Here is a 12585-nt window from a genome sequence, read left to right as displayed (position 1 = left end):
TTTATTGCCATGCGGACCCCCCGGTTCTGTACGTTTCTCTAGCAGTCACTTTCAACTGTTTTCATTTCAAGGACCCCCAAATAAACGAAACAATTGCACAAATGCACACCCCATAAAGCCTTGAATTGATCGAGACTTTCTTCAGTTTTTTGTCCCATTCATGAGCCTATAATTCAATGTCTGGGTCAGTGGTCAGTAGGAGACTCTGTAGGACTCAGTTGGTCATCAACCTAACCCAGGAAACTAAATAAATAAATCTCAATCTCCATGTAGTCAAAGCTTCATGGGGCGTGTGTGTTGATTGATAGAAATAAGTACATTTTTGGGTGAGCTACTCCTTTTAACCCATTCTGAACGGGAACCCATTTTGGTGTTAGCATCATGTTATGCTTTAGCTATTTTTGTGAAAAATCGAAGAACGACTGACATTTTTAGAATCTGATCTCAGGTCAGAATGGGTTAATCAGACCAGTGTGTGTCCAGTGGAAACCTCGTATGAATCTGATCTCAGGTCAGAATGGGTTAAGTGGCCTGCTTTCTAAGGCTGTAACGCATGTCGCTGAGAGCCACAGCGTTTTCATTATCCTGATTGGCCAAGGGAAGGCCAGACGTCAGCCATAGGGCACACGGTTAATTGTGTTGCCCGTTCGTTACGAGACGCCATTATTAAATTGTTTTGAGGACGCAGACCAAAGTGTTCCGGAACAGCTTACTGTGGGTACTAAATTAACCCATTTTGGGCGGGAACCCCTTTTGGTGTTATAAGCCTAATGTTGTAAATTAGCTATTGAAAAATATCAGATCTACAAGCTCATAGCGCGGCACCGAGTGCCGCGCTATGAACTTGTAGGTCTGCTATTTTTGAAATATCGTGAAAATGTGCCTCAAATCTTTGAATATATTTATATTCTTTCAGAATTTCAGTTTTTAAACTCAAATCTTTGCTTCTGGAGAGGTCCCCTGGAACAACATATTTTCAGATGGGGGGTCGGCGGCATATTACATAATAATTTTTCGGGTCCTTGACATGAAATATTAGTGAACCACTGATATAGAAACATGAGGTTTTTCAGAAAAAAAAGACATTATTTTTTAATTCCGACGTCAGGCCTAAATGGGTTAATGACTGTGCTAATTGGCTCCAACTGAACATGCCTTTCTTGTCTCTGGTTCTCCAGGGTGCAGCGCTGAAGTACGTTCCCACCATCGTCAATGACGTCAAGCTGGTGTTTGATCCCAAGGAACTCAGGTAAGATGTAACGAGTCGCATAGCGTCTCGCTGGCGGGCAGAAACCCCCAATCTCCATTATATCGTTAAGCCTTGTCGAAATAATGGCCTATGTCGTTTTTTTTCTCAAGGTTTTCAGGAACTGATCCAAAACAAAACTATATTATATTTCTTCATCATTTTACCAAAAAACGTCTATAACAATTTATGTCTATTAATATATAAATTACACTTTCTGTCAGTTATGTAACATAATATGATTAAATTGAATTTTATAGGATTATACTTGGGCCAATTGACTTACTGACTTACTCCTGATGACGTCATTCTGCCGTTCTGGTGTTGATACAGAATACGGGTCGACGTCATCGCACGGAAACTGTACTTTTCATTGGTTCAATATTCTTAGAACCTACCAACACACTTTCACTTTCAAAATGTTTAAACGATTGCATCTACAACCTCGCAACGCTGTAACCTCTTCTGCTTCTTTCCTTTTTGCTTGACAAAGTAGGGTCATTAACAAAAACAAAAATAAAACATCATACAGCTTTTGTGCTCGACAGCGACGGCCTTCTGCTGTGTTGATGTTGCTACTGTACATTGTCTACTGTAACGTAACATGATGAATGCAGAGCTAGGTCGTGTTAGGACGCGGTACAGTAAAATAATCTTCCCACTGAACGGCCTCTCTGCTCCTCTCTTCAAACCCTGCGACGTCCTTCCTCTCATTAATGTTCTCTCTTTCACCTGACACTGCATCTGAAGAACGGGAGCCGTACGTGGCTCATTAAAGCCAATTTACTGTACACAGAATCGGTCGCATTGAATGTAATACCCTCGCGCGAAGGATACAATCATATTTGCTTTTGCTTTGGTGAGCGCCTCTTTGAATTAAAATGTCATGTTTTAAGATGTATGCCTAACCAGCCAGAGGGATATTTCTCTCTCTCTCTCTCTCTCTCTCTCTCTCTCTCTCTCTCTCTCTCTCTCTCTCTCTCCTTTCTTTTTTACCGTGGGCTGTTTTCTCTTTGAAGCACTTAACATTCACCACATGTGCAGGGATGGGAATTGGTTAAACATACCCAGGTTGCCGTGGAAACCTTGCTGTTTTTCCACTAGAGTGTTCCTTTGCGGTTTTTAAACTCTGGCGTGCCGTGACTGCCATTACCCTCACCTCCTTGAGGACAAACCACTGAGCCGCTCGCGTGACGCCATGGTTGCAAAGTGCCTGCCCGCCGCATGCCGCGGAGGTCGTGGGCTTTGAGTCCACAGTGTGGTGCATCTGGCTTTGTCCAGGCGTCTACATACTGGAACACAGTGGATTGTATGCAGTTATGCACACAGCATAACTTACGGCCCGCTTCCCTATACTTCCCTATACAAATGATACTGCAGATTCAGGCTCTGTTCCATTTTGTGCGCAGTGGTTCTCAAACGTTTTATTTTTTAAAGCGCCCCCATAACTCTGAGAGTTTACAAATGGAACCGGATGGGACCCATAATGGTTCATTTGGTTCCATTTGTATCCTCTCAGAGTTATATACACCCGTACAGGGCCATTTGGAACCCACTCAATGACCCACTTATGTCGTTTTTCCAGTGAGCCAACATGCACAATGGCAGCCCCCTGACTCTGTTTGACCAGAAACGAGACGTTCTATTATTCTCCCTCTCTTTCTCTTTCTCTCTCTCTCTCTCTCTCTCTCTCTCTCTCTCTCTCTCTCTCTCTCTCTCTCTCTCTCTGTCTCTCTCTCTCTCTCTCTCTCTCTCTCCCTCTCTTGGTCTCGGCCCCTCTAGGCTCGCTGCGCTCTCGGTCTCGTCTTGGTTTCGGCCCCCCTAGGTCTTGGTCTTGTCTTGGTCTCGACCCTCCTAGGTCTTGGTCTTGTCTTGGTCTCGACCCTCCTAGGTCTCGGTCTTGTCTCGGTCTCGACCCCCCTAGGTCTTGGTCTTGTCTTGGTCTCGCTTTAGGTGGTCTCGACTACAACACTATTCCGAGTAGGCCAGTGCCCAACAGGCACCGTTCTAGTACGTATATGTATCAATTTGGGGCTCATCGACGCCAACATATTTGAGAACTACTGGTCTTGAGGACATTATTTGAGAAACCAGTGCTATAACAACATGGCCCTTGGTATCGCTGCCCTGTCCCACTTCAATCCCCTTCAGTCTGTCACTGAAGGGACACAGCACAGAAAAACAACAACCCTAACCCGTTAACTTGGCCTCATTTACAGTGCATTATACTTACAAATGTGCACTGGGAATCCCTTCTCATGTATGCACTGTGCTAGAAGCATTTCAGCAGCAAATTAGTCTTATTGGCACTCATCATTCATTTATTTGGTGCATTTCTTGGTCAAGCATTTCATTCTTTATTTAAACCGTTAAAACCGGGAAAGCATCTGTCATTTTAGACTAGCTAAATTGTATTTATAATATAGCACATTGGTTGGCTATTCAAAGAGAATGTGCTTGTGCACCAAGCAGCCTCATACTGTAGAAACAGGAGGTGGGTCCTCCTGTATGAGCCACATGGCTCAGCCACGCTTACTTACTTTACAGTGTACTTGAGTCAACCACTGGTTTCTCATCCCCGATTACTGATATATGCACACACACACACACACACACACACACACACACACACACACACACACACACACACACACAGGCCTTGATGTCAGTACAGAGATCAAATGGTACAGGTTGCTCCCTCCTCGCATGCACGCACACACACACGCACGCACCAGAGTCTAATTGGTGTGTATGAAGAGGAAACCACTCATGTCCTAATGATGCTATAGTTATTCTTCCCAAAGGCAGGCGTGCAGAATGGAGAGGGGAGGAGAGGAGGGGAAAATATGGAATGGAGAGGGGAGGATGGACATGAGAGGGGAGGCGAGGGGAAAAGATAGGTGCACCCTCTCGATGGCAGTGCAGATATATTCTAGTGCTTCTCTCAGGCAGAGACATGTTCGGTCCAAAATGAACAACAGTCACGTTCGTTTTAGTTTGAGGTTTTAACCCATTCTGACCGGGCACCCATTTTGGTGTTAGCATCATGTTATGCTTTAGCTATTGAAAAATAGCAGATCTACAAGCTCGTATCGCGCCACCGAGTGGCGCGATACGAGCTTGTAGGTCTGCTATTTTTGAAAAATTCGAAGAACGACTGACATTTTTAGAATCTGATCTCAGGTCAGAATGGGTTCATCAGACCAGTGTGTGTCCAGTGGAAACCTCGTATGAATCTGATCTCAGGTCAGAATGGGTTAAAGCAGCACTTCTCAAACTTTTTTCATGTCAAGGACCCTCAAAATGATTGAATGTATTTGGCCGTGGACCCCAATCTCAAAAATATTGTGTGCCATGGTGGGACCCCATGAAGCAAAAAAAATATCGTTAAAAGTGGTTAAAATGATTGTGACGCAATATTAACACATTTTGTTGGGGACCCTCTGGTACCACCCTGGTACTGTACCACAGACCCCAGTTGGAGAACATAATGTGTTGAAGGATCCTTTGAAGACATTTCAGCTTTTACAATTAGAATTTTGACAAAGTTAGCGACTTAATGAACTCATTAATTAGTCAATTGTGAACTTAAGTATTCAAATAAATAGTGCATACAGAATCTATGGCATAGGGCAAAACGATAAAAAACCTTTAAGTCCCATCCGCATACTTTTATCCCCAGAACAATGACAAATCATATCAGCAAGCACACTGTGAAATAATTAATTGAACTCGAAATTAACTATTGAATATGGAAATTAACCGTAGGCCAATTCTTTACAAATGAAGCATGAATACATTGAATCCCATGACACATAAGTGTGACCATGCAGTGTTATGAATCCCATGACACATACGTGTGGCCATGCAGTGTTATGGCACTGATAATGCAATGCTTTGCCTTAACTGCCATCTCTCAGGCAGGTGCAGATGTACAATGTGTGCCGATTGTGCACAATACTAATTTCTATACAATATCCAAGTCATAGCAAGTCCTAAAAGCAGTAACATGCAATATATATATATATGTATTTATGTTGGAAAAGCCAGGGCGGTACAAACTTACAGAAAAAACAGAAACTAATTATGCATGTGCAAAAAACGCTACTTCAACAAGGCTTTGGTTTAGTAAACACCTGCAATTCACCCACGCAAAACCCACTTTGAGATCGAGCGGGGGAAGCAAAGGGCAGGAAATGCTCCACTTCTTCCAAATCAGTTGAATAAGCACTTCAGTTTTAACTTTATTTCCAGCCCTGACAGGTTCCAGCGCTAACAATAGGCTTTGGTTCAATGACATTGGTAAGGTAGCTAATTTCAGTTTCATGTTATAATTGTGTTATGTGTGTTCATCTCACACATGCACCAATTGTCCATGGACATTTTGTAGATTGCACATGGACATGTGTAGTTTGTCCATGGACATTTTGTAGATTGCACATGGACATGTGTAGTTTGTCCATGGACATGTGTAGTTTGTCCATGGACATTTTGTAGATTGCACATGGACATGTGTAGTTTGTCCATGGATATGTGTATTTTGTCCATGGACATTTTGTAGATTGCACATGGACATGTGTAATTTGTCCATGGACATGTGTAGTTTGTCCATGGACATTTTGTAGATTGCACATGGACATGTGTAGTTTGTCCATGGACATTTTGTAGATTGCACATGGACATGTGTAGTTTGTCCATGGACATGTGTAGTTTGTCCATGGACATGTGTAGTTTGTCCATGGACAGTTGTAGTTTGTCCATGGACATTTGTAGATTGCCTATGGATAGTTCTATACCCGTGCATGCACCGTTCATCCATGAATGTTTGTAGTTTGTCCATGTGTAATGCCCTGGTTTCGAACCCCGGGTCTCTCACGTGACTATAGGTACATTGAAGCTAAACATCATATCTTATCCACTAGCCTAAAGGGGAATTCCGCCTTCTGCCAGCTCTGAGCCGTATACCTGTTGGAGAGTTTGTTCCACGCATGCGCTGTTCATCCATGAACTTGGTGCGTGCGTGGGACAAAGTGTCCTGAATATGGCATTGCATTGTATGTCCACAGCCTGGCTGGTTGGCTGGCACCGTGGGAAAACGGCTCTTCATGGAACAAAGTCTGAGTCATATTTCCCCAAACAGCATCACTATTCAGACAGAGAAATATCCCCCACCGGACCCTAAAGTTTTCCTCTCATACAGTTCCTTCCTTAGTGCTTTGCTTCTTTGGATGTTTTTTTTATTTAACTTTTTTTTGTCAAGATGAAAAGATTGAGGAGGCTGTGGAGGCCAGCGGTCCTCCAAGCTCAAGGTCAGCGCGGTGGCTGAGCTGCGTGCTCTGATAGAGGGCCAGTCTCTGTCTGAGCAGCAGGGATCTGCCCAGCACGCCCCCGTGGTGCTTCTTAATCTAGCAGGCCTGAGGGGGCCTGGCCTGGCCTGGCCTGGCCTACCTAGATGAAACCTCACACTTCCCCTTCCCAAGGATCATGTCCTTTTCCAGTGAAAATGTTCTCTTTGCTTTAGGCTGTTGCGAATGTGTGCAAAAAACACCCCGCCACCGTCGGTGTCAGAAACAGGCTGACTGACTGTGAGCAGTGTGACTGCGAAGGCGTGACTTGGCTGGCTGATTGTGAGATGTCTCTGTTTGCTATATAGCTAGTGGCTAATTTGTTGTCAGTCAGGATCAGTGGTCTAGGGTCTACAGTCAAATGCAAGAAGACCGCTGGCTTCTGCCACTGCCTTTTGTGCTCCGAGGGCCAAAGACATGTCCCTGCCAAGTCATCCGTGACAAACTGTTCCACAGTGTGCCTCTCGGTCCCCGAGGAGGCCTCCAGCGGCTAGAACCATCAGCTCGTCACACGCAATGGTGGAAAAATGTATTATTATTATTTTAGAACATTGTACTTGGCATGGCACACTCGGGCACAGTGTGTGACACAATCTATATATTTCATACAGAATCTGCTACACTGGGCATAACACGGGCATAGGCTTCATACTGTGCAAATGAAGAAAGAAATACACTCTCAGAGTTAAATTAACATTGATTTCACAATATAAATTGGGGTCTCTTGAAAAGGAAAATGAATCTGGTGGAGAATCACTGCTAGAGCTGTAAAAATGTAGATGAACATAAATGAATGAATGATTAAATAAACTCTCTTTTTGCATGCTTTGTTTTGTTCTACTACTGTTGACTACAGTATGCACCGATTCATGATTATTCATTCAAGATGGAACACGCTTACAACCAGTGTTGTCATGTCTTTGCAGCCCACTCTGATTTAGTTTCAGTCTTTTAGCCTTGTCAACATTGTTGTCAGATGTCGTTGCCAAACTTTTATTTATTTACTTTATGTCACAGTTTTTGTCCAACATCACTGACATTGTTGCGTTGAAGAGAATTTGGCCCAGCTAACCTTCCCATCCTTCCATTTGTTCCTCCAGAAATGGTTCCACCTGGACCAATTATTGACCACAAAGGAGGAATGGAACCGTAGATTCGATTTTTGGAGTTTGTCTTCGTGTTCGAGGTTAAAGGCGACGGGAAATGAAAAAACATGTGTTTCTCACCCCTGGACATAATAATTCAATGCCAAAAGTGATTTTGGGAACAAAAGCCTTTATCATTAATGGAGACACATGGTGCTGCCGCTACTCTATTCTAAATGTAATTGAGTGACCTGGAAATCAGGTGGAGACAGTAGCTTATATAACATTGCAGGGGAAAAAGGTATTTTTGACCTTAAGTCAGCTTGAGGTACCTGGCCTTACTACAGTCATGCGAGTGTCATTCACTTAGACCCTCTATACCACTGGTTCCCAAACTTTTTTTATGTCAAGGACCCCCAAATTGACGTTAATTAGCCCGCGGACCCCCATTTGAAATGATATGCCAGGGAGAGATTCGTACGGCTCTAAGCAGTGATTCTCTCAACCCGTTTAATTTCAAGGACCCCCAGTTTGACATGCATTAGTATACGGACCCCCATTTATTGGCATTTCTATCACTGCGACCACATATTGTAAAATCAATGTTAATTTAACTCTGAGAGTGTACAAATGTGGGTGTACCCATTTGGGGTCAATTTGGTTCCATCATTTAGCTGGGGACCCCCTAGAACTCCCTCAAGGACCCCTGGGGGTCCTTGGACCCCACTTTGGGAACCACTGCTCTATACTTAGTAAAACGGACCTTAAATGTAACTGTACTGTGTGCGTTATTTTTCAGCCTACAGTACACCGAGTCTGTTCGTCATAAATATCTGATCTACAAGCTTCCAATGTGTCAACATTGTGAAGCGTTGTGTGACTCGTGATCTATTTTTGGTGAATGTTACCCCCCCAAAAAATAGGAATGCTGGGGTTCAAGTGGTTAAATGCCAAGTATAACAAGTTATTTTCAGTCTCAGTTTTCCTAGTGACATAGGTACTGTATCTTTAGGTGCTATAAAGTAACAATGTAATTCATTGGTGTCGTACTGTAGGATGGAAAACAAGTTATTTACAGGGCTGACCTGAGCCCCAAAAAATATTCGAGAACTGGTTTATCGACAGCTTTTTCCAAGCTGTGAAAACTTTCAAAGTGCCCAGTCGGTAACACGCCAGACAGGCCCGGTCCATCACGCAGTAGGTCCATGCATGCAGCGTGTGGTTCTGACCTTGTTCTTGTGGTTCTGACCTTGTTGGTGTTGCTTGTGTCTCCACAGCAAGCTGTTCACAGAGTTCATCCTGAAGGTCCCACTGGGCCGCCTGGTCAAACAGAAGCTGGAGTGTCTGATCGACATCGTCCACAGTGACCTGTTCACTCAGCACGGTGAGAAACACGCATGCACACGCACACACACACACACACACACACACACACACACACACACACACACACACACACACACACACACACACACACACACACACACACACTGTTTGTTTCATGAAACACAGGAAATGATGTTGTAATCCAAAGTCCACATTTATAAAATACATTATCAAGGGCACAAATATTTTCAGTTGCTTCTGATATACTACCCAACAGACATGTTGAAATTGCTTTACCCAGCACAAAAAACCTCAAGAAGTTTGCATTGTATCATTATGGAACAAAGACACGTATTCAAATGTAGGTACTATCAGTGCCCATACCCGAGGCGGGGTTGGCGAAAGAGCCTTTCTGTGTGCAGTTTGCATGTTCTCCCCGTGTACCCTGTGCACCCTCACAAAAACATGCAGTAATCCTGGTCACTAAACTACCTCCCCCTGGCCACCCGGGGCGCCTGATGGAGGGGAAAGGAACTGGCCGGAATAACGTGTTCCTTCCACACGCTACGTCCAACCAGGGAAACTCCCCCCCTGTCAGGTGAAAAGAAGCAGATTGGACTCCTCATGCATAAAAGGAAGTGGTCAGTTTGCAGCCCCCCCCCATGTTGGCAGAAGAAGTGTAGCACCCAGGATTTCATTAGATAATTGACACTAGGTGAAAAAATGGGTTGCACAATGTAAACAAACAGATGTGGGTACTGTAGGTTGTAAATAACAAAGTATTAGACATATTTACGTGACTTCACTTACTAAAATGTAATTCAATCAATCAACATTTAACGATGATCAATTCATGGTCTCACCCCAGCATGAGGCCTTCCTCTTCCCGTAAAACACAGTCACCATTATCAGAAATCATTCTTTCATGAGTCACACAGCTGCAACGGAGAGCATAACGAAGCCGGGTAATAAAAAGTGGAACTAACGCGTGACACCGCGATTAGTAACTCAATTAACACGTTCTGGACGGGAAGCCCTTTTGGTGTTTTAAGCGTTATTATGTTATACTTTAGCTGCAGATCTACAAGCTCACTGCACTGCACTGCACTGCACTGCACTGCACTGCGCTATGAGCTTTGAAAAATCGTGAAAATGTGGGCACAAATCTTTGAATATATATTCTTTCAGAGCGAACGTTTTTAAATCAAATCTTTGCTTCCGGGGGGTCCCTGGAACAGATGGGGGTCGATGGCCAATTACAGAGGGGGTCCTTGACATGAAAAACTTTGAGCACCACTGACATAGAAACAGAAAACTGTCATGATTTAGAAGACATTTTGTAGATTCTCTGGTCTCGGGTCCGAATGGGTTAATGATGCTGGCGGGGCTGTGCCTTTTCTCCTCATTAAAGGACTTACGCATTGATTAGTGTGTCAATTAAGCCACCATCCCCTCCCAGCAAATCTGAGGAGATCTCGCATAGCTGCGGTCAGTCTTCTCATCATGAAATGTCTTTTTATTAATCCTAATGAAGGAATCAATTATGAAGGACGCCCCCCCCCCTCCCCCCCGATCCGAAAGCCATCGGTATAAGCCGATCCGGAAACGATTGGTTGATTTTAAACGGGATTAAATCACAGAATTGATCTGCATGGTGCGCAACACTCTGGGGAAATGAGAAACCGAGGTCAAATTGTTTCGTTTCTTCATTTCTATGAAGCCTTTTTTTACACACACACACACACACACGCACACACACACACACACACACACACACGCACGCACGCACACGCACACGCGTGCGCACAGGCGGACCAGTTGGCAAGAGGCCACTCTGCCTCCGGCTTACAGATCTGCAGGTTTTTTCACAAGTGATGTCTAGTCTTAAAATTTCACGTCTACCCTGATTGATCCAAGCCTTAACATTTCTAAAGAAGTAATATTAAACAGACAGAAGTGTTTCAATGCAAGAGTTTTGTAACATCTGCTCTCCTATCAGTGACAGCTTGCACAGACACCATCTTTGATTATTCTTTATTTACATTGCAATCGTTTTCTAACCAGCATGCACTAGAATTAAAATGTTTTTCCTGGTTCCTATCCAAGTTAAATGGCAGTTTGTGTAGTTCATACGCTGGGTTACATTTGCAAAAGATTATGCACTTGTAAAGAAAATAATAACATGAGTGATGATTTTTAAATGATGGAAATTGGCATTCTTGCCAAAATCCAGTGTATTCACAGTTCACACGAAATGTTACTCAACATGCCATGTCCAGTCCAAATAAACAAAGTCACCTCTTAAGGGTTAGTTACAGTAGAGACACAGCTATACGCTACACAACTAGGCTTGGTTCTAATTCCTGCCCAGCTGGAGCAGACAGCCCCCTGGAAACTAAAGCAGCGCATGGGCTAGCTGATGATACGAAACGACAGCCATGTCTGCACACAAATAGTTTGGCTGCCGAGGGATGGCGAGCTAAGCTGCCCACCAGTCAAATCTCCTATCTGAGGATGTCTGGCACTGTTGTGGATACCTTCCTGTGCAAAAAAAAACGCACACACACACACACACACACACACACACACACACGCACACACACACACACACACACACGATATTGGCAACCTGACCTGAACATGTATTGTGTGGTTACTAAAGAGCTGGAGAGATGGGACACCCCTGTTACTGAATCACTGATCATATCTATCTATCTATCTATCTATCTATCTATCTATCTATCTATCTATCTATCTATCTATCTATCTATCTATCTATCTATCTATCTATCTATCTGTCTGTCTATCTATCTAAAACAACGGTATCAAATGGTGGTCTCTGTGTCGTAATTATTATTATTATTAATTAAGTATTAAAGGTAGATGATCCAACTCCACCCAACGGTCCGGCGGGAGTGGGTAGGGGGGGGGGGGAGTAGACTGGAACTATCGAGCAGGGCCACGAGCGAGCGCTCTCCTCAAACTTTGAGCGCAAACAGACTTTGGATGCTACAGTAATTCTCCCCTTTAAACAGATCAGGGGAGCAGCCCACGTTATTGTGTTCTCTTCCAATGAGCCCATTTGCAAGTGATTTATTTGCCTCTAATCCCCCAAGTACATTAACCTGATGTACCTGATCATGCATTAATATGCCATTATAGGTGAGAAAGACAAATGGCATTTCTACAGTATAAAGCTCACGGCACATTGTGAGCTTGTAGATCGGTTATTTTCACTACACGACAAAGTTTAAAATAGGACTGGTTTACAAGACTGAAGCTGCCATGTACACGTCACGTACGGTACGTTACCATAATGAAGAAGGACAAATCAAAATATGTTTCGTTTTAAATTGTAGGGGGTGATCCAACACATACTAAATTAGGTTTTCAAAACCTGGAGGAAACTGTGGGAAGAATTGGTGTTATCTGTTTATTTTTTTGTAAGAAATCATCAGCCTGTAGAAGACAAAAACTGCCATGGGCAAATCTATTCAATGCATATTGATGAGCGAGCGAACGCACAACGCAGACTAGTAACTCACCCCATACTGAGTGGCACACGTCTAGCTAGACGCCTCTC

At 43.6% G+C, this 12585-nt stretch overlaps 1 protein-coding gene across 1 annotated transcript in view; it reads left to right on the top strand.

Annotated features, from left to right (window-relative positions):
* The window catches only part of dock1 (dedicator of cytokinesis 1), a 458484-nt gene that overhangs the window by 168164 nt on the left and 277735 nt on the right, over positions 1-12585 (top strand). Inside the window, 2 exon segments of the mRNA XM_080789704.1 lie at positions 1179-1249; positions 8954-9060. Of these exon segments, the coding sequence (XP_080645830.1) occupies positions 1179-1249; positions 8954-9060 (178 nt within the window).

This window comes from Protomyctophum bolini (genome assembly GCF_963924005.1).
Source record: "Protomyctophum bolini genome assembly, chromosome: 18".
Lineage (NCBI taxonomy): Eukaryota > Metazoa > Chordata > Actinopteri > Myctophiformes > Myctophidae > Protomyctophum > Protomyctophum bolini.
The sequence above is the reverse complement of the archived record's forward strand: the minus strand, read 5'-3'. Positions and strand labels throughout refer to the sequence as shown.